The 23,473-nt window shown below is 41.9% G+C and overlaps 1 protein-coding gene across 1 annotated transcript in view; it reads right to left on the reverse strand.

Moving 5' to 3' along the window:
* LOC137599199 (leucine-rich repeat-containing protein 24-like) overlaps window positions 1-16,531 on the reverse strand; it is a 29,311-nt gene extending 12,780 nt beyond the window's left edge. Inside the window, exons 1-4 of the mRNA XM_068319977.1 lie at window positions 16,337-16,531; window positions 12,700-12,881; window positions 3,285-3,371; window positions 1,246-1,437 (exon numbers count right to left, since the gene is read on the reverse strand). Of these exons, the coding sequence (XP_068176078.1) occupies window positions 1,246-1,437; window positions 3,285-3,371; window positions 12,700-12,864 (444 nt within the window). The 5' untranslated portion in view covers window positions 12,865-12,881; window positions 16,337-16,531. The remainder of the gene's footprint in view (window positions 1-1,245; window positions 1,438-3,284; window positions 3,372-12,699; window positions 12,882-16,336) is intronic.
* Between the last annotated feature and the right edge of the window lie 6,942 nt (window positions 16,532-23,473).

Genomic DNA, 23,473 nt, shown 5'->3' on the forward strand with positions numbered 1-23,473 from the left:
CCGGGGTGCCCTTGAGCAAGGCACCATCGCCTTTATAAGCTATCTTAGTATTGAGGCGCACCTTGAAGGAGCTGCCTGCCACTCTACCTCCCCCTCAACTGCATGCCTACAGGCTTGTGCATAGTATCTTCTTCTTCTTGCCTCCATCTAACCCTGTCTTCTGCATCCTCTTCTCTCACACCAACTACCTTTATGTCCTCTTTCACTACATCCATAAACCTCCTCTTTGGTCTTCCTCTAGGCCTCCTGCCTGGCAGTTCAAAACTCATTATCCTTCTGCCAATATATTCACTATCTCTCCTCTGGACATGTCCAAACCATCTCAGTCTGGCCTCTCTGACTTTATCTCCAAAACCTCTAACACGTGCTGTCCCTCTGATGTACTCATTCCTGATCCTATCCTTCCTGGTCACTCCCAGGAGAACCTCAGCATCTTCATCTCTGCTACCTCCAGCTCTGTCTCCTGTCTTTTCCTCAGTGACACTGTCTCTAGACCAAACAACATTGCTGGTCTCACCACAGTTTTTTACAGTTTTTTCCGTATTTAACCACTCCGTAATGATCGCCACTCTTCCTTCTGGCGCCTCCCTCTCGCGTCACAAATATGACTTCGCGGTCTGCCATATCCGATCAGAGTGTTGGGAGCTATTCAGATTGCGGATGGCTCTGTCCCTATCCGACAAAAAAATACCTCTCGAATGTGGTTTCAATCTGTCCCGCAAAAATCCGATTGGGACTGTTCAGACTACACAGGTAATATGCAACATCAATCTGGATGGGCTAAAAATCGGATATAGGCAACTAGGCTGAACAAGGCCTTAGTTTTAGTCTCATGCATATATGGTGTCTACAGGCCCTGTAACACACACACACACACACAAGGGGCCTGTGGGCATACAGTGGGGGGAAGTAGGAGTGGTGGGCGGCTCCTTGGTGGTGAGCCTTAATGAGGAGCTTATGGGGGGGTGGCACCTTGCTCATGGGCGCTTCCCTCGGCACTGCTCGCTTCTGGGTGTGGGCTGACGCACCCCACTGTCGGCTCACGCTCCGAGGTGGCTGGGCAGGAGTGGGAATTGAACCACCAATCCTACGGTCATTGGATAACCTGCTCTACCAACTGAGCCAGTGCACCCCCATAGATAACTATTTTAACATTAACTATTTTTTGTCCACTATATCGTAATAGCGGCTCCCTCGTAACACATTTTTTCTTTAACTAAATCATGTGAAGAGAACGTGTCTGACCTGTAAATCCCGAAATGTATAGTCCTGCAGGCGTGTGATGTCATTTCCTGCTAAGTAAAGAATACGGAGATGTTCGAGTCCCTGAAATATATCAGCTGTCACCAGGTGGATCCGGTTACCATTCAAAGCTAACTCCAGCAACTGGCCCTGGTTGTGGAAAGACCCCGGTTCCACTGCTGAGATGGTATTGTTCTGGAGGTGAAAGAAGAACATATGAAGGTGAATAAACAAAATGTTGTTACTTGTCACTTTATATTTGACAGGAACTGCAGCTTCTTCACCTAATATGTCTTTCACACTAAAAAAATGCTGTTAGTCATTTAGTGCTGCTGCTTCTTCTGTTTGAATCATATCCTGTTAAAGTATATGACATTTTCAATTTGGTTAGCATTTAATTCCTACCAACAGCTGGTTCTAACAATGTCAGGTTTTAGCAAATCTGGGGTTATATCATCAAAAATGAGTTTAGCCAGCCTCTGTAAATCCATTTTCCTCTGTTTCAACATTATTGTTTCCAAATTTGTTAAAACCATCTTGTGCCACCTTCTGCTGGTACAGTGCTAAATCAGCTCAGATATCTCAAAAAGAGTTTCATTACACCCATATTCCCATATTCTATACTCACCTAATTATGAGTGATAGTGTTCCTCAAACCAGCAGTTCACTGCTTTGTGTAAGGCATACTTACATCATCTGTGCATAAAAATTAGGCATTGCCACAAGCATCAGAGGTTAATTATAGTATGTCGAAGCGACACAAAATTACTGAACGGTTTTTACCAACAATAACCTGGGCTTTATTTAATGGTGTAATAGTTTCTTGCTACTTAGAAGACAAAGTAACTGCACCTACTACAGTGGTGTCTCATCCATGAAGCGGATTTCCTCTATTTTGTGGATGTGTACAAATCTTATATATAAAGGCTGAGTAGATCCTCCTGGTGCAGGTAACTGGAACACTACAGTTTCATCCAGCAATTAACCCTGCAGGATTAGCCCCTGCTGAACAATCAACTCCTCAGCAAAGTCTGAGCAAACTCTTTTCTGTATTGTTCTCCTTTATAGTAGAAATACGTAAATTCTTCCTCATTTTCTAGATACGTGATTTCCAGCCTCCCTTCCACTTCAGCCCAAGCCTACCTTAGTCTGCCACTGGACTCTCTTCGATGCTGCACACCACATGCAACTCGACATAGTAGCTCTGAATCTACGTGTAATTATCCAAATCCATATACCAAGACAGAAAAGCTGGTTCATATGGTTCTGCAGAGGGAACTTTAAAGTAAGGAATGTTAAGGGGCTTTGTGTGTGTGTGTGTGTGTGTGTGTGTGTGTGTGTGTGTGTGTGTGTGTGTGTGTGTGTGTGTGTGTGTGTGTGTGTGTGTGTGTGTGTGTGTGTGTGTGTGTGCGTGCGTGTGTCAGAGAGAGAGAGAGAAAGAGAACAAGAGAGAGCCAGAGAGCGAGAGAGAGAAAAGAGAGAGAACAACAGAGAGAGACAGAGAGAGAAAGAACAAGAGAGAGAGAACGGGAACACAACTGTGGCTCCAGGGAGAGGGAGTGTAATTTTATTAACTGGAGTGGTTTGAGGTACCTAATTGCAATTTCTCATTTATCTTCAACAGCGTTCTGAAACTGGGAACTGGAACCACACACTACCATACATTATATTATTCTTTCTTTCTTTCTTTTAGTGCACATTCATTTGAGTAAATGAACTTTAAGTTGCAAACTTGTAGTAGTAATAGCTAGTTACAAAAAGGTTGAGAGAGAAAAGACATTAACCACCACAACTGATGTGGCGGTTAATTAAAATAGAATGTTTCACAAATTGTGGTGTTTCATGTACAGTCTTAGTGGTAGTGTGCCAGTTTAACTAGCGAGAACATACTTTTCCATATTTGCTATGACCAGGAATTTCTTGTCCGTGGATCAAAAAACCCAGAAAAACATACAAACAAACAAAAAAACCTGGATCAAGTTAGCAAAGGTTCTTTGTATCCAACCTGTAAATTTGTTCATATATGTCCGTGAGTTTGTTACCTGTAGGTATAAATAGTGCAGGTGTTTCAGCAGAGTGAGGTCCTGTTGGTGGATCTGACCAATCGCATTGTCTTGCAGAAAAACTGTCTGTAGAGGACAAAATGGTGGAAATAAATAGAAATTTGGTCAATACACTAGTATGGTAACCCTTGCTATGCTTTAATACCTAAATATTCAATAAGGCATTTCAAGCTTCTCAATGGAAGACTTGGATATGGATATCAGGATGGATGGATGGATGGACTGGAGGCCCACATGATGAGCAGGCACATCAAAACAATCATGTGACAGGCTTAATTTTACCTTTAGAAAGTATATTATCCCTGGGATGCGCTTCAAGAACAATTTTGCATCCCAACATGACATTTATGTATCCAAAAAGTAATAACATAATATATGGTAGAAGCAAAGGCAAGAATTTAGTTTTGCCAATAGAACAGTATAAAAACTAAACTAACTGTTAAATTTAATATTTTTATGATTAACATCACAACTGTTTGAGTATAAAAATGCTTGTGTAGCATTGTGCCCAGAGTTTCCCCCGCCTCTCGCCCTCAGACAGCTGGGATAAGCTCCAGCTCCCTGCAACCCACAATGGCGGATGAAGCGGTATAGAAGATGAATGAATGAATCACGCAGGTGAGTCTCGTGACGAGGTAATCGCGCAAGTTTCTCGTGCAAGATCAAAACATAATGGCAATTTCTGGGTTTTGAAATTTAAGTGGAGAAATGGAAAAATTGTGAATATTTTTGTTGATTGGGAGTGCATTTAAAGATTGTGTCCCAGGGATGCACTGTCTGACGGTCGTGCGTCCCTGTCAAAAAATGTGCGTTAAAGACGCAAGGACGCACGCAAACGAGAACACTGCATCTCAATTAAACCTACAAGTGTAGCTCAAGTCCATCTCCTACCCCCCATTCATCCACTGGTTCCTGACCTAGACACTCCCCTCGACCCCTGTTGAGAGTCTCATTGTACCACCTAATGGCAAGGGTTACAAAGCAGGTCCTCAGTCTCTCTTGGAGGAGGTCCGTGATAGCAGGCTGCCACTGAACCTGTGGAGCATACCCACTAACAACATTGAACATCACGCATTCTATTTCTAGTTTCAGACTAATCACTCTATCTGACACTCTTTTTACCTCCAGGAAATTCCTAACAAACTCCTCCTTCAACATACAGTGGTACCTCTACTTACGAAATTAATTTGTTCCGGAAGACATTTCGTAAGTAGAAAATTACGTAAGTAGAGACGCGTTTTCCATGCAAATGCCCTAATCCGTTCCAAGCCCACAAAAATTCTGACATAAATGTTTTATAAAGCATAAAAATGCATCAAAACATGTAACAAATACATGTTTCAATTGGATCATTACACAATAAATGAGAGTTGCGCATAACGTAAAAAACAAATAATAGAGTAAAGAATAATAATCATGGTCATTTACTTTTTAACAGCTGTTCCCATTGTTTTTTGCCCTCTTTGGTTCATGCGCTCCTATCTCACGATGCCGAACAACAGAGTGAATTCCAGTCCTCCTTTTGAACTTCTCAAACCACCCACGCAATGCCTTAAACACCTTAAACTTCCTTTTGTTTTCATAACGTGGCGATTGTAGATGTACTTCGACCATATTCTTTGGCGAGATTAACCAAAGGCATCCCTTTCTTATGCTTTTCTATGATCTTTTGCTTTGTTTGTATGGACGAAAAAACTCTTTTCTTCATCTTTTCTTTTCGTCTTTTCTCCATCACTTTCTTGGGGTCCATAGCGAATACGTAATCAAAAAGTTATTGTATTTGCGCAAAACTATCAGACTACCTCACGGGTCGAGTGCCGAATGCCGAAAACTCCATAAGCACCGATCTAGCTCCACACAGAGGCGGAGTGGCATCCCTCTTAGCCAATGGGATGCCAGGAAGATACATAATAGGTAATAGCCAATGGCAGAGCAGCTATGAGAATGTTGTGTTCAGGAACCTGTGGGAGATTCGAACACAGTATCAGCCGATACTGTGATTTACATTACGTAAGTCGAAATTTCTTTCGTAAGTAGAGGTAATATTTTCCTGCTGAGAAATTTTGTAAGTAGAAAATTTCATAAGTAGAGACATTCGTAAGTAGAGGTATCAGTGTAACTCCTACACCATTTCTCTTCCTATCTATACCATGATAGAACAACTTGTACTGTGCTCCTAAACTTCTAGCCTTGCTACCTTTCCACCTGGTTTCCTGAACACACAGTATGTCTACCTTTCTCCTCTGCATAATGTCAACCAACTCTCTACCTTTTCCTGTCATAGTTCCAACATTCAATGTCCCTACTCTCAGTGCTATGCTCTTGGCGTTCCTCTCCTCTCTCTTCCTACGATCACACTTTCCTTCTCTCCTTCTTCGACCAACAGTAGCCCAATTTCTACCGGCACCCTGTAGGTCAACAGCACCGATAGCAGTTGTTGTTAACCTGGGCCTCGACCGATCCGGTATGGAAGTCATAGGTCTGATTCGCTTGTTTGATTTGGCAAAAGTTTTACGCCGGATGCCCTTCCTGACGCAACCCTCTATTTATCCGGGTTGGGACCGGCACAAAAAGACACTGACTTGTGTCCTCTTGTGGCCTCATGTGGCCTAAAAAGGAAAAAAAAAAAACATCTCCCATCTCTCCCTTGCACTGGGATAATTTTGATAACAATGGAGAGAGAAATCCCAGCTCTATGTTCCTCGTGCCACTGACGGACACAAAGACACCTAGTCAACGAATATGGAGCAATAACATCTACTGACGTGAATGGATTTGATATGAAATTACTATTACCACTGATGCACATTTGGAATCTATCATTGCAAACTACGGTGTTTGCCAACGAAATAAAAATTGCCAAAGTTGTATCATTATATAAGAATGAGGACACATGTGAATTAACAAAGCATAGACCGGTCTCAATACTGCCATAATTATCAAAAATCCTACAGAAACTACTTAATAACAGACTGGAAAAATTCACAAAAAAGCATAATCTGCTTAATAGCAGCCAGTACGGTTTCAAAAAGAATCATTCCACTGCTTTAGCACTAATCAAATCAATAGAAATTATCAGTGATGCCATGGGGTTACTTGTTGCTCACCAGATGAGCAACAAGCTAATATAAACCAACTGCATGAATACAGGACTTTGTCCATTCTGGCTTTTACTGAAACCTGGTTGAACAGCAACGACACTGACAACATGCTGCACACCACGGTCGTGGTGAGGGAAAAGCTGTGCACTACTGACACTGAACTCTTGGCTGTCTCCCTCTGACCCTTTTATTTACACAGGGAATTTCCGGAGCACTTTTTTATTCTGGTACATATCCACAGCTAATGCTGCTGGTGCCACTGAGCACATCATGAGCTGTCTGAATAAACCGGAACACATGTCACTTCTGGGTCCTTTTTTTATATCACCTATCAATTTCCCGTAGTTTGCTTCAAATATTTGTGATGTGACAGGGGTGATTAAAACGCCCAAATAGTTCAATCCTTTGCTTGTCCATTTAAACTTGGTCTTCTCTTCTAGTTCAGTTGGATATTTACCTGGTAACATCATGGCTACTGATTTAGATTTATTTGTATTATATCCTGATAGTTTTCCATATTCCCCCAGGTTATTCAAAAGTGCTGGTATGGATGAAGATGGCTCACTTATGTATGTTAATATATCATCTGCAAATAGTGATATTTTGTGTTCTATATCCCCAGTTTAAAGGGAAGTTTGTATTCTTCCCTTTAAACCTACTGGGAAGAATAGAAACTGTGAGAATGAACATACTACCAAGATTGTAATTTCCACCATTGTAATTTCTAATTCTATCCTAACAACATTAGATAAAACAATATCAAAATTTCTATGGCAACATAGAAGTAAATATAAATATAATTATTAAATATAAAACACTTATAAAACAATTTTGCACCCTAAAGACAAGGGAGGGTTGAACCTACCCTATTTACTATTATTACTGGGCTGCACAAATTCAAGCTTTAATTATTTGGATAAATAATGACACGGACACGGTTTGGGTGAAGATGGAACAAAGTTCATGTAAAAACATATCTTTAGGATCACTTCGTTTTGTGACTCAGGAAATGTGGAAGAAACTCAGAATAGAAAATAAATGGATTAAAAAGAAACAATGAAGATATGTTCATGTGTAAGAAAAAAACCACTAGAGCCACTAAACTAACTACGAATGCAGACTTTTTGCCTTGATGCAGGGTATAAAATAAATAAATAAATTTAAAAAAAAAATATATATACACATATATATATATATATACATATATATATATATACATATATATATAAAGAGAGAGAGAGAGAGAGAGAGAGAGAGAGAGAGAGAGAGAGAGAGGCAACCCATGCAAATTCCATGATAAAACAATCATGTTATATATAATTATAAACCAAGGACATCTAACGTTGTCAAAAATCAACGTGGTGACGTAACGACTTTGTGTTTGCAAATCATGGATTGCGCTGGGCGGGCATTGTGAAGCTGTAGATCAATTTTAATAGGGTAAATGGAGACAGATAGCTAAGTAATCGTGAGATTGGGAAAGGTGCTAACGTTAAAAGAAAAGGCACCTGTCAAAAGAGCACATGGAAAAGAAATTTCGGTGATACTTCTGTTCGCTGACTACATGAACAGAACTGCATGTAGTTACTTAAAGACCGTTTTTGTCAGATGCCCGAGGAGCATTTTGGATACTACATCAATAGTCCGAATTCCGAAAGGAAAACATAGCTGGACAGAGTGTTCGTGCTAGCCAGCTAGTTTCACTCAGAAATCATTGCCATTTTCTGTGTCATTTCTGCTGTTTGGACTCTGCTCAAAAACATGAAAATTTTTGGAACAGTTAATGACACTCTAAAATTATGTTAACTGGGAAGTCGATGTTTAGAGTTAGTGATGGGCAGATGAAGCCCCATGAAGCATTGAAGCTTTTCATCCCAATCGGTTCACTGCGGTATGAAGCTTCACGATGCTTCATTTGCTCTAGTAAAACATCTACTGGATGCTAAAATATCACTTGATATGAGTTTGAAGTGTGTGACATTTTGCAGAAAGCCTGTGAACAAAACTGTCAGCAAAATAAAAAAGTATGCAAAACATGTAAATTTTAGTGATGGCAGTGATGGATGTGTGTGTGTGTGTGTGTGTGTGTGTGTGTGTGTGTGTGTGTGTGTGTGTGTGTGTGTGTGTGTGTGTGTGTGTGTGAAAAAATCAAATAAAAAAACCAATTAATAATTCCCGTGCATGACGTGCATCATCTGTTTCTCCAACCTCTTCAGTTTTTAACACTCCCTCTTTTATATGCCGCAGAGCTTGTTGATTAGCTGGACTAGCTGCGACATTTGTGGTTGATGGCTTATTTTGTTGTAACATTTCTCGAGCATGGTCATAAGTCCCACTGGTGAACTGTTCCTCCCTACTTTGAGTTGGCATGTTCCTGAATGGAATGTTACTCTTGTTTTCAAAATAAACGTCCTCCCTATCTTTAGTAAAACTGATTCCCTTGTTCATGAGCTCTGGCCGCAACAGGAGAGCCCTTCCCTCATCACACACGTCATGGACAGGACATGCAGGTGTGTTCTGTTCTTTTTTTTACACAATTTGAAGGAAATACAATCTTGAATCACACCCCTAGTAAATCATCTTCCATTTTTTCCAATGTCTTTCTGTTCACTCGTTTCTCAAAAGTTTGTTTTAAATGCGTCATATTTTCGTTCTTTTATTTTTATTATGTTCATTACTTGTGAGCTCGTTGGTCTGGGATCAGAAAACGGTCCCATCAGACCTTCTTCAATAAGTTTTAGAGACCATTTATTCAATCTTTCAAAAATCTCATTTGCTAGTTGGGTTGGAGTTTGGTTGATTTTAATTTTGGCAAGCTTGCATAACATTTCAACTCAGCTATCTGATTTTGACTCAGCTGCCACCATTTTTTGAATCACTGTGTCCCCAGATGTGGCCATTCTGAGCAGTCAGCAGTTCCACCAGTTTAACCCTATCTAAACAAGTTTTATTTGACGTCTTGCACTCGGACCCCACCTAATTCCTACTCTCACTTTTTTGTCCCACAACATAAGACTTAAGTGCCAGAAACAAAAATTTATACGTAAGTTTGGACTTTAAACCTTGATTTGGAGCGTTTAACTTACGCGGTCTAATTTATCACTATAAAGATCACAACCAATGAACATTCGGGGCCCTTCTGCAGAGGTATGTTCCTGTGTCTGTTGGAGAGCCCAGTGCTGTATCCTCACCAATTTGTAAACTGCAGGACTTCTTCAGTAAACTCTTTTTAGAATACAGTTTGTCTGATTATTGAAGATTCACCTCTCAACCGAGCTAAAGAACCGAAGAGGGTTTTGTCCAGAACAAAACACTAACAAAATGGTGACGTGACCCGTGACTCGAGAGAGGTGGCATTCTCTGTGGGAACTAGGCAGTATCTGACTGCGCAAACAAAAGGTAAGCAGAAACCTTCTCTAAACTTCTGCTGGATAGCCTGCCTGGTTGATCACGTGAGTCTATGTAAATTTTGTAACAAATAGGCACCAGTTCAACATAAATATTTAAAGTTGTGTTTTGCATTGTGAAAAAGTTGGTCAGGAAGGGAAACTGGGAGAGTCCCAGGTTAAAGGACCTGGTGGGAGTCGGCGTACACCACCTAAACATTTTTAGATACTTAGATTGCCTCGGCGTACCAATCTTAAAAGGGTTTAGAGGTGCCCTGGGTCACATCGGCATACTAGCCCTAAAAGGTTGAGAATACCACGACTGCGCTGCATCCTAGGCACAAAAATATCCAGAAGTAATTTTACTCCTGAAGGACCTGGGGGGACTACAAACTAAGAGAAGTGAGAAATAAGCGCTATAGAAATAAGAATGAAATAGAGTGTAACAGAATAGAGTGTAAAAGAGTGTAAAAGAGAAATAGTGTGACCCCACCGTCGGTACAAAAGCAGCATTTTAGGTTTAAAGTCCTGTACACAACACAATACAGATCTATCTGCAGCAAATAGCTCAAAAATTAGGATTTGCAATCCTGCTGTGACAAAGATTCAGCCACTCACGTAATAACTTTAATCGACCAGAGAATTATTCAGAGTCTAAAGAGGTGAAAAAGGGTTAGAAGATCCTTGATTCCAAGCAGTTTACAAGTTGGTGAGGATACAGACGCAGGAACAAACCTCTGCAGAGCCCCAAATGATCTTCATAGTGTTTGGGTTAGACTGTCCTTGAGTCACCAGCCGCCTGACTCAGCCTCACATGTATCAGTTATCTATGTGCTGTACTTTTGTGTTCAGGAAATTATGTGATAGACAAGAACCAGATAGACCAGTGTTGTGTTAACTGTCTGTGTAAGCAGATTCATTTTGTGGTCTTTTCCATTGTTAAATGGAAATTCCTAACAGAAGTTACTTTTGTTTAACTCCAAATGCACTGCACCCGCCACCAGCCCCCGGTGAGAGGGGATGGACGGCGGGGAGAAGGACGACCGGCACAGGGGTTCGAGCACGGGGAGGGGAAGGCGCATCGAGCACACAAACACACACACACACTGGCAGTATGGAAAATGATCATTTGGACATGACGAAAATGAAAATACAGTAAACATGTACAGTGAGGGGAGGGTGGTTGGGGTTGGGGTATGGACAATGACTGTGCTTTTGTAACGTTGAGGCATAGCCAGTGATTCTGCTCGGGTCATACCAACATTTTTGTCCACTGTGGCAGGTCTTAGGTAATTTATTTATTTTTTGGACAATATTTCCCCTGCTGACCCAGAACTGGCATCGGCGAGGAACATGAATGAATGATGAATTAATAAATATATAAACTTTGACTCATAAAGAAACAGATGAACAAATATCCAACTGTCAAGCATGGTTATCAACATGTCTTCGACGTGAAGCTGTTATACGTCAGAAAATAGTGGTTTTAACTCTGTCCATTCTGTGTGTCCATGTAGACATGGGTCAGACACACTAACGTCACAGCGGTTTTCATGGCAGGGAGATGACGCCCCGATAGAAAAAGTTTCAGGTACAGCGTCCACATGACAACGCATACCCGGTGTTTTCAAAAAACTTCCCTTTGGCCTGCGTTTTCAGAGAGAGAGAGAGACAGAAACAGAGAGACAGAGAGAGAGATGGTTTGTCATCTCTCTTCCCACATCCAAGGAAGCTGCAAGTACGGTTCAGCATAACCATATATGCTTAACCATACTGCATGGTTCAGCATATATGGTTCAGCATATATGCTGAGCCATATATGCTGTGTATATAAAATGTCAATGTGACTATGCTCTGGGTCACAACTGAGACTGAGCTAGAAGCACTGGGAAAGAAAAAAAAGCAATGGATGCCGGGACCACGAAATTGGCTACTGACAACAGTGACTAGAAGAGAGGGCAAACACAGACTCTCACATTATCTCAGCTGGTCAGGACAATTAATTCGATTGGTGTCAACACCATTACTCATCTGTGTGGGGCGGCAGTAGTTCAGTGGTAGAGCAGACGTCTTGAAGACCAGACATCGCCCAGCCATCATCAGTTTGATTCCTGCTCCCGCCAAGACATCCTCCGGAGTGTGAGGTAATGGCAGGAGGTGTCAGCTCACCTCACAGCCACTGCCGAGGCACCCTTGAGCAAGGTGCTGTCCCCCCTACAAGCTGCTCGTTTGGGGCGCGATCCCTCACGCGACCCATCACTCTGCCTCCCCCTATATACTGTATATTGTTTGATGTTACTAATTGCATGCCTACAGGCCCCTAGTGTGTTATGTTTCAGGGGCCTGTACACAACAATGCGTATGTATGCATGGTCTAACACAATCTGTCTATGCATGTAATTGTATTGTGGAGTGAAAAAGACAATTTCCCCATAGGGGATAACAGGGTGGACTTTTTTAAGTTTCTTTCTTTCTGGTCACAACACATTGCATTTACTACTAAAAGTCACTAAACAAAAACTTTCGTTCACTCAGGGAACTGATGAAGAGGTATGCAGACACAAGTCTATTTGGACTGAATGGACGATTCAAAACAGCAATGTGCCACGATGAATTATTTGCCAAATTTAATGTATGAATTGGTTGACAATATATTGTGATGAGAGAGGTGATTTGTTGATTCTGGGGATGGGAACTACACAAACCACATGACTTCTACCCATCAGGCCCTTTTTTCAGATGTTCTGAAGGTGGTGAAGTCTGTTGCAATTTCATGTCTGAAAAAAATTAACTAAATAAGTAAAATAAATGGTGGCAATGAGATAGAACTAAACCGTCAGAAGAAGGTACAGACACTGGGGGTGCATCCCCTCTGTCCACCCCAGGTTCTGCAGCTAGCAAACCCACCTGGGTGGTTGGAGGAATGTGTTTGGGAATGTCCCTCAGGCCCGTGGAGCCACATTCCACTGTAAGGCTGTAGCATCGACAGCTCACAGAACAGGAGAGAGATGCCTGACTGGGAGTACTGAGGGACATGAGGAGCCAGGGGAGAAGTATCTGCAGCACAGCCATCACACCAGGAGCCAAGTCTGCAGAGGAGCACAGAGTACACAGGTTGGGTCAGGTCACCACCTCCTACAGTTATAGCAAGGGTGCCAAAACATTTTGGAAGGAGGGCCAGATTTGATAATGCAAACTTGTCTGAGGGCCAACAGTCCCTGAAGACAATATTTACAACAATCAAAGACGTAAATATAAATTAATATAAATAAATTCAACATTTTCATTTACATACAACAAACAATGAGGTTACGGAATTTAAGTATTCAGATGATCACATCAGGGCACACTGAAAATTACAGCAGAAACATACAGAAACTTTGTATAATACAACTCTATGTGATGCTCTGGGAAAAAAAGCATAAAAAAAAGAAAACAGATAAACCACTGACACTAAAGTGAAGATTGAAATTGATACCTGGATCTAAGTACTGATGGTTGGACAGCAGTGGCAGACAAATGTAAAATGTCATGTGGGTTACTTAGTCTTGATCTCAAGCACTGCTGAGAGGAACAGGATTTACAAACTGAGGAGGAAGGCCAACTCTACCACAGGAACTAAGCTATAAACATCCTTAACAATATACTACTGTATATTCAGTTAATACCACCTTTTCTTCTCTGGATTGGCCATAAATCATGAGTAATCCTTAAAAACAGAACTCTGGTATTTGGACTCTGGACACTATTTTAAAATTAAAAAACAAGTTTAATTTTATTCATTTATTCATTTTCTGACCGTTTCATCCGCATGGGTTACGAGGACCTGGAGTGTATCCCAGCTGTCATTGGGGGTGAGGTGGGGCAAACTCCGGGCGCAACGCCAGTGCACCGTGGAGCTACAGAGAGACATACAACCATGCACACACACTCACTCCTACGGGCAATTTGGAACAGCCAATTAACCTGAAGCGCATGTTTTTGGAGGTGGGAGGAAGCCGGAGAACCCGGAGAGAACCCACGCAGACACAAGGAGAACACGCAAACTCCACACAGAGCGGGACTCTAACCCGGACCCGCCTTGTTGTGCGGTGATAGCGCTACCCACTGCACCATCGTGCTGCCCATACTAAATATATTAGCCATCTTTGTCACACATGATTAATCTGGTACAACAAATCAATGCAGTATAGCCAAGTCTGAGCCAAATTTGTACCTATTCAGCAAATTTTTCTGCGCATTTCTTATCAAAAAGCACCAAAGTAGAACTTCTGATTAAAGCACAGCTGTGGTACCACAACACACTTCAGTAGTGGGCTGCCTTTTGTTTGTATCCCATTAAACTGTTTAGGATCTTCAAATTAAATTTAACATAAAGCAAAAGCAACCTGAGTTTTAAGTAATAATTTTATTTAAAAAGGCATGAACTTTCTCAACAACAACAGCAGCACCGGAACTAACCTCTGCTGATAACTGGACACCAGACTCTGATCACTCTGGTGAACTTTTACACACTTGTCTTTACAGACCTTGTGCTTTATGAGCATGAGCTCATCTCTGACTGCTCAGCTACAGACTCTATATTTTGGATTTACGTATACTGTAAGTAAACAGTGATTAAAGATTAAGATTAAACTCGTACTATATATACCATACATACAGTACATATGTATATGTGTTAAACATGCATACAATGTCTTGTACAGGTCCCTGAAACAAACACACAACACACTAGTAGCAAATCAACATATTTCATGCAAATTAGTATCGTACAAGGGGAGATAGAGTGAAGGGCAGCGACTTCTCGGTGCGTCCATTTGAGTAGTTTGTAGGGGGGACAGCGCCTTGCTCAAGGACACCTCGACTGGGAGGTGAAGTGACACCTCCCACTGTCAGCTCACACTCCGAATATGGCTGGGCAGGAGCGGGAATCGAACCACAGATCCTGTGATCATAGGACGCCCGCTCTACCACTGAGCCACTGCCGTCCCCAAAATGAGATGAGATGTTCAGTAGTTAATGTCACCCTGAAGGTTGATTAACTTCTCCAACACATACATCCAAAACATTGTCCCCTACTCCAGACTCAATGAAGCAATGGAGGACAAGTCATATAGGCTACATAAATCTGTCTGCAGAAAATCCCTTCTTCATATGAGTCTTGCAATTTTTACTTGAGCTTTCCTTCTTCTGAGCAAGACAGTCTCATACTTTCATCTTACTAACTAATGCTTATTTTAAGCTTATTTTGCTTTAAATAAGTGTTTTGCAGCATACATAAACTTCATTAATCATAGTGCAGTGGTTGGCAGTGATGGCCAACAAAGACAGTCGTGCTGGTGAAGACACACTTCTGTGTGGAGTTTGCATAATACCCTGTCTGTGGTGTGTCTGACTGTCTGTGAAGAATAAGCTGAGTTAAGTGTAATCATGTGTCTGACTTCATCATTTTTTGAAAGAGGATTTTAGGATCTTTTCACTCCTTGGGATGAGTGCATTAACAAACATTACAAGAGATTTTTCTTATTATTACGAAATTTTAACAACTGCAATTAGCTTTCGCAACGGCAGATAATTTAATTTTAAAAAAATTTTTAAATATTGATTATGATCCCCGCAGGGAAATTAGTGGCACATTCTAAGTAGTTTTTAAATCATGCATATACATGTGTGCACAGGCCCTGAACACACAAACACACACAGGGGGCCTGTACACATGCAGAGGAGGTAGAGTGGTGGGCTGCTCCTTTGTGGTGCGTCCAAATGAGCAACTTGTAAGGGGGACGGCGCTCTGCTCAAGGGCGCCTCGGCAGTGCTCCAGAGGTGAGCTGACACCTCCCACTGTCAGCTCATCTCCGGGTGTTTTTTTGGGCGGGAGCGGGAATCGAACCACCAATCATGAATCATAGGACGCTCTACCACGTCCTGTACCACTGACCCATTGCCGCCCCAACTTGTTTGCATTCCACTTAAATCAACATATGTCACATATTTAGATACATGACATACATTTCATGTATATCATGAATATCAGAATTAATATAATTTCATCCCAATAATTTCTGATGCGTGTCAAGGCTAGGTACAGGCCAAGCAGATGAAATGGTCATTCTCATTAACTGATACACCAGAAGAGTCTTATTGATAAATTGAGTTACTGTGGTAAACAGTGCATGATCCCAGAAAGCTGAAGCAGCCAGTTAAATATCAGTGGTGCTGTAGGCCAATCAGCATCAACAGTTTACCTACAACCACACCGTAACACACCCCATCTGTGTGTGTGTGTGTGTGTGTGTGTGTGTGTGTGTGTGTGTGTGTGTGTGTGTGTGTGTGTGTGTGTGTGTGTGTGTGTGTGTGTGTGTGTGTGTGTGTGTGTGTGTGTGTGTGTGTGTGTGTGTGTGTGACCTCAATGTCGCCAGGACCTAAAGCAGAACAGCAATGTTCCATATTCCTTCTGAAACACATGAGGATAAATGATTCCTAAGGCGTTTAAATGTTCAGCCACAGCCCGCCGAGGCAAGATGGAGGAGGCTGCTTTCTTTACCTTCTGGTTTCCTCTGATTTGTATGATCCCAATTACTGTCGTTAATTTTCCGTACTGAAGATTAAGCTTCTGGAATCCAGAGATGGATGAGCTGCTGACGACTATCTCCTACGTGCGCGGAGCACCACGGGCCCGTCGCATCCTGCGAACAGAAGACTGGATAGGAATGGATAGAAACAAGCGCGACGAGCGGCCGCACACCGCCGCGGAGAGACGCGAACGCGAAGGTGGATCCGACGACCTGATGGGCATCGAACGAGCAGACACCAGCCCAACATCCAGCAGCCCTCTCAGCCAATTAGCTGCTGCCAATTACCTCCGGAGCAACACCGTTAAGCCTGCTGTGTTCATAGAGAAGCAGACAACAAACCACTTCCGCCTGTCATTCAAAATAAAAGTCCGGAGATGAACGACGGGCGGACCCGTTCTGGGTCTGTGAATGAAGCAGCTCATCTGGCCAAGATCCATTCCACATTCTGTACTCAAAAGGGCTCATTTGGCCATAACTAGCAACAGAAATATCCTAAATCCAGCTGACCAACATCGAGGTTGTTCTGAAAAAGTTTGAATACTTCCCTTAACCAGTCTGCCTTTATTAATAGTCATAAATCATTCAATACATTCAAGACCTGAAAATATATTAGACTATATCTTTTAACCCACTCTGTGTGTCTCTTGTTTAAATTGTCCTGTGTAGCAGCATAATGGCTTCGCTACAGCTGAGAGTTATCGATTATCAGTGATACACTTTACTTCTGGCTTTCAAGGAGAACAGACGTCTTTTCTTCTGTCTCTCATTGTTGATATCTCGCTATCTCTCTTGAATTTGTACTCGAATTAACTCTCACTGACTCTCAGAAAAATGACGAGTGGAAGAGGGAAATCAGAGGAGAATGACAATAAAAACTGGAAAGAAGCCCTAGAGCGGATGGCCTCTTCGGTGGATGAGTCAAGAACAAGATATATTCTTGTTGAGAACACTGGCAAGGGTAACTTCTTGTTTTGACTATCCATGATGTTAACAAAGCTTGTGTTCTAGGTAGAATGTAAACATGGTTATGCTCTAGGTTAAAAGAAAGTGGATAAAAGTATGAAATCTTTCAAAATTCAATGGATGAACTGATGGAAAGCATTTGGTGTCTGAGTTTGCTGACAACATATTGTAATGAGAGAGATGTTTTTTGATTCTGGGGGACAGGAATTTCACAAGCCTATAGGCTTTTACCTAGGGTTGAGCAGAGTATCCCGTTCAGATAACGCATTTTTGACGAGTAAGCATACGGTACAAGTAAAACTCGTCAAAACTCGTGTTTGTAAAATCCTCACAACTGACTGTTGTCACCCACCCTACCCCACAGACATTGACTGATTTCTTTGTGCGTGAGTTGCCTCTATTTTGGTCTGTTTAAGGTTACTTGGTGAACTTGTTTTGTTTTGTTGCATGTACGTGGTGCATTTGACCAGACAGAGCTGTAAACTGGTCGTGTTGCATCTGTCACCTCCTCCACTCCAGTCAGTTTTTTTTTTACCTGCTTGCTCTTAGTTTGACACATTCTCACTTCAGTTCAAATGAATGATTCATAAACTGTATAGATATTTTAACTGTTACATAGCGCACGCACACACATGCTCTCTGTATCTCTTTCTCTCTCTCCCTCTCACACAGTCACTCAGTCACAGATACATGCACAAACAGACACACACACAAACACACGCACAGACACCTTAACACTGGACCTCCCAGAATTCTGCATCTACTAAAACTCCCGTAGACAGTGATTTTGACTGCTCAAACATATATAATTATACATTTAGGACTGGTACCACCGGACAAAGCAGATTTTATTTTCCAAGAAACTTATTTTCAAGCTCTGTTGTTCACACAGTGGAAAGGAATCAACCACACACATGTCATTTTTAATTTGCAGGTGAAGTGTTTGCATTGTTCCCAGCACCTAAATTCAGTAACAATACTTCATCAATGATGAGGCATTACTGAGTCAGACATGAAAATGAAGCTGCTGCTGTGCTGTTCCATTGAGTGTCTACCTTAATAATCAATTTATAAGCAGGGAGGCCCATTTGCACCTTGATATGCTGTAGCTTCTCCTTTGTTGTAGTGCTTGATGTAGCCATCTGCCTTGTTTTTTAGCGTATATCACCAAGTCCAGGAGTAGCATCCATGGACTTTTTAACTACTAAATTAAGAGCATGTGCCAGGCAGAACTAATGACACTTTTGCAGAATATTTGTTGCAGCCATCATATTTGCCGCCACATCGGTTACTGTACACTTCCTTCTCGTCAAGGGCCCATTCTTTACTAAAGTTCCAAGCAGTTCCAGTGATATTCTCTGCCGTGTGACTGATTGGAAAAGACCAATCTCCTAAAAGGGTGGTAGACAGTTCACCTGCATGAACAGAATGACAGGTGACAGCAACACCTTGATAGAGGTCCACAGGTCTGCGGTCAGACTGACACTGTCAATGTACTGCAGTACTGCCTTGGCTTTCTACTTTTCTTCCACATACCTCCACTCCACCATGGCTTTAACTAACTGCCTAGATGAATGGGTGTGTGTGGCTTCCAGTCTGGCCACCAGAGCACAGAGGCCAGGATCAGACACTAAAGTGAAAGGCTGGGAATCTTTCACTATGAAATCCACATGAGCTTCATGAACCTCTTGCTTCCTGGTTCCTTAAGTATAAAAGTTAGCAGTTTTATACATTACAACAATACATTAATTTAGTTTTATAAGGAACAGAGTAGGCTGCAAGGGTAAATTTTTAAATGTAAAGATTTAAATTGAGACTGCAGGCACACTGTTATAATTGTGATTTGAAATAAGTTTTATAGTCACTTTATACACACAAACTTAGACTCGTTCCTTTACAGTTACAGATCCAAATCATCCATAATATTGCCTGGAACAGCAAACATTATAGGGACTGGACTTTGATGAAGTGTGCAGAGCATACCTAGAAGTGAGAGTTGTCATTGACGCAGACTTCAATGGACATGTTGGTGCATTTGGTATCCAGGGGAGGAATGCAGAAGGACAGATGGTGGTTGACTTTGCAAAAAGGATGGAAATGGCTATAGCAAATACTTTCTCCCAGAAGAGGCAGGAACATAGGGTGACCTATAAGAGTGGAGGTAGGAGCACACAGGTAGACTACATCTTGCGTAGACGGTGTAATCTGAAGGAGATCAATGACTGCAAAGTAGTGGTAGGCAAGAGTGTAGCCAAACAGCATAGGATGGTGGTGTGTAAGATGACTCTGGTGGTGAGGAAGATCAAGAGGGCAAAGACAGAACAGAAGATAAAATGGTGGAAGCTGAAAAAGGAAGAGTATTGCATGACTTTTAGGAGAGAGTTAAGACAGGCTTTGGGTGGTCAGGAGGTGCTTCCAGATGACTGGACAACTACAACTAATGTGATCAGGGAGACAGGTAGGAGAGTACTTGGTGTGTCATCTGGAAGGAAAGTAGATGAGAAGACCTGTTGGTGAAATGAGAAGGTACAGGAGTGTATACAGAGAAAGAGGTAAAAGAATAAAAAGTGAGACACTGAGAGGACTGAGGAGAGTAGACAGGAGTACAGGGAGATGCAGCATAAGGTGAAAGTAGAGATAGCAAAGGCCAAATGAGGGGCTTATGATGACTTGTATGATAGGTTGGACAGTAGGGAGGGAGAGACTGATCTATACCGGTTGGCAAAACAGACAGAGATGGGGAGGACGTGCAGCAGGTTAGGGTGATAAAGGATAGGGATGGAAGTCTTCTGACAGGTGCCAGTAGTGTGATGGGAAGATGAAAAGAGTACTTTGAAGGGTTGATGAACGAGGAAAATGAGAAGGAACAAAGACTAGAAGAGGTGGCTGTTGTGGACCAGGAAGTAGCAAAGATTAGTCAGGATGAAGTGAGGAAGGCATTGAAGAGGATGAAGAGTGGAAAGGCAGTCGGTCCTGATGATATACCTGTAGAGGTATGGAAATGTCTAGGAGAGGTGGCAGTAGAGTTTCTGACTGGTATGTTCAGCAGGATCTTAGATAGTGAGAAGATGCCTGAGGAATGGAGAAGAAGTGTGCTGGTGCCCATTTTTAAGAACAAGGGAGATGTGCAGAGATGTGGCAACTACAGAGGAATAAAGCTGATGAGCCATACAATGAAGTTATGGGAAAGATTAGTTGAAGATAGACTAAGGGCATTTGTGAGCAGCAGTATGGTTTCATGCCAAAAAAGAGTACTACAGATACTACAGTATTTGCTTTTAGGATGTGGATAGAGAAGTACAGAAAAGGCCAGAGAGCTGCATTGTTTTTTTGTAGATCTGGAGAAAGCTTATGACAGGGTGCCCAGAGAGGAACTGTGGTATTGTATGAGGAAGTCTGGAGTGGCAGAGAAGTATGTTAGAGCGGTGCAGGACATGTATGAGGACTGTAAGACAGTGGTGAGGTGTGCTGTAGGTGTGACAGAGGAGTTCAAGGTGGAGATGAGACTGCATCAGGGATCAGCTCTGAGCCCCTTCTTGTTCGCTATGGTAATGGATAGGCTGACAGATGAGGTTAGACAGGATTCTCCATGGACTATGATGTTTGCAGATGACATTGTGATATGTAGTGAGAGCAGGGAACAGGTGGAGGAGAAGCTAGAGGTGGAGATTTGTCCTGGAAAGTAGAGGAATGAAAGTTAGCCGTAGTAAGACAGAATGCATGTGTGTGAATGAGAGGGACCCAAGTGGAAGAGTGAGGTTACAGGGAGAAGAGAATTAGAAGGTGGAGGATTTTAAGCACTTAAGTCAATAGTACAGAGCAATGGAGAGTGTGGAAAAGAGGTGAGGGCATCTACAGGCAGGATGGAACAGCTGGAGAAAAGTGTCAGGTGTGATGTGTGATAGAAACGTTTCAGCTAAAATGAAAGGAATAGTGTACAAAACTGTGGTGAGACCAGCGATGCTGTTTGGTCTAGAGCAGTGGTTCTTAACCTGGGTTCGATCGAACTCTAGGGGTTCGGTGAGTCGATCTCAGGGGTTTGGCGGAGTAGGAGGTCAAGACAAAACATGTTTTTTTTGTTTTTGCCAAACATTCACGGATCACTGTGTACGTTTGACACATCTTGTCAATACGTGATGACACGCCCCCCTTAGCCATCACTTGCTTCAGGTGATCATGCTTCATCGATTAGCCTACCTGTGCTACATAGGATTTTGTGCACTCAGTATTTGATTTAGACCTGTCATGATGGTATGCATCTGATTGCTTTTGTAACCCAGTGTTACTTTTACTGTCAGCATTATTTTTTTATTATTTCTGTTCAAACAATTTTTTGGTTGAGTACTGATGTTTCCCATGTACAGTGGTACCTCTACTTATGAATGTCTCTATATACTAAATTTTCTACTTACGAAGCGCCTCAACAGGAAAATATTGCCTCTAGTTACGAAAGAAATGTTGAGTTGTGAAAGGTAAAAATACAGTATGGGCTGCGATACTCGCAGCTCCCAAAGGCTCCTGAACGCAACATTCTTGTAGCTGCTCTGCCATTATATTACCTTGCATCCTGGCATCCCATTGACTAAGAGGGACCTCCTCTTAGCCAATGAGGAGGTCCCTCATTGGCTAAAAACGCTGCATAGGTGTCTATGCAGCGTCCTCGTCATTCGGCCATCGACCCATGACGTGCTCTGATAGTTTGACTTAAACATATTAACTTTTTGAGTATTCGCTATGGACCCCGAGAAAGTGATGGAGAAAAGAAAAGAAAAGATGAAGAGTTTTGTTGTCCTTACAAACAAAGCAAGAGATAATAGAAAAGCGTAAAAAAGAGATGCGCTAGGTTGATCTCGCCAAAGAATATGGCCGTAATGCATCTACAATCACCACGTTATTAAAACAAAAAGGAAGTTTAAGGAGTTTAAGGCATTGCGTGGGTGGTTGGAGAAGTTCAAAAGGAGGACTGGAATTCACTCTGTTGTTCGGCATCGTGAAGCAAGAGCGCATGAACTGAAGAGGGCAAAAAACAATGAGGTCAGCAGTTAAAAGGTAAATGACCATCATTTTAATTCTTTGCTCTATTCTTTGTTTTTTACGTTATGCACAACACTCATTTTTTGTGTAATAATCTAACTGTAACATGCATTTGTTACATGTTTTGATGCATTTTTATGCTTTGTAAAACATTTACGTCGGAATTTGTGGGGGCTTGGAACGGATTAGGGCATTTTTATGGAAAACGGGTCTCCACTTACTAAATTTCTTCCATAACCAATTAATTTTGTAAGTAGAGGTACCACTGTATCTTGAACGCACCTCCGTGCCGTATACAGCATCTACCTGCTCAGCGCTCGTTAACTTTCTTTCGCTGCACGGAGTAAGACGTTGTGGAAGTTCAGTGTTGGAAACCTGTTGAACCACAGAGAGTAAATGTTTTTTGTTGAAGAAAATCCTGGTGAGTCGCTTAAAACTGTGAAGGTGTAAATGCAAATGTGTTATATAAATACACATCCATTTCAAATTACATATCTACTAGATTAACAAACAGTATATTGCCTTTCCGACACAGGTTCTGCTTCAACTTGCAATAATACAATAATGAAGATTTTAGTGGCGCTCACATCAAACTTCACCAAGTGCCATTAGACAGATTCCCATGGAAGCCCCATGCTTTGCAGTAAGACAGTCACTGTTAGGCATGGTATTCACACTCCTGAAAATTTTGAACTTAAAGACAAGGTAAAGAGGGGCATTATTATGCAAAAACATATTTCTCAGCTGTTTACATTTGCGTAAAAATAGCGGCAGGTTCAAAATTATCCATAGCCTTGTCGATTATCAATAGACAAGCCTTTATTGGCTATTATAGCAATGAATTGCTTCCAATTATTCGTGATCAGCTATTTGCCTGTCTGCTGGTATTTTTGCCCATTCATCTTTTGCAGTGAGCTCCAACTCTTTCAGGTTGGAGGGTCTCCTTGCCAATTTGTGGTGATCCGTGGATTCATTTATAACCTTGCTGCCCTGTTGGCCAGCAGCAGTGTCATTTTTGGCTTTTGACCAAGTCCTCTGAGATTTTCCACAGTGAAGAAGGTCTTGTATTTTTAATAACACTTTGCAGTGTAGCAAATTGAACTTCAAAA

The sequence above is a fragment of the Antennarius striatus genome, chromosome 7, assembly GCF_040054535.1.
Source record: "Antennarius striatus isolate MH-2024 chromosome 7, ASM4005453v1, whole genome shotgun sequence".
Taxonomy (NCBI): domain Eukaryota; kingdom Metazoa; phylum Chordata; class Actinopteri; order Lophiiformes; family Antennariidae; genus Antennarius; species Antennarius striatus.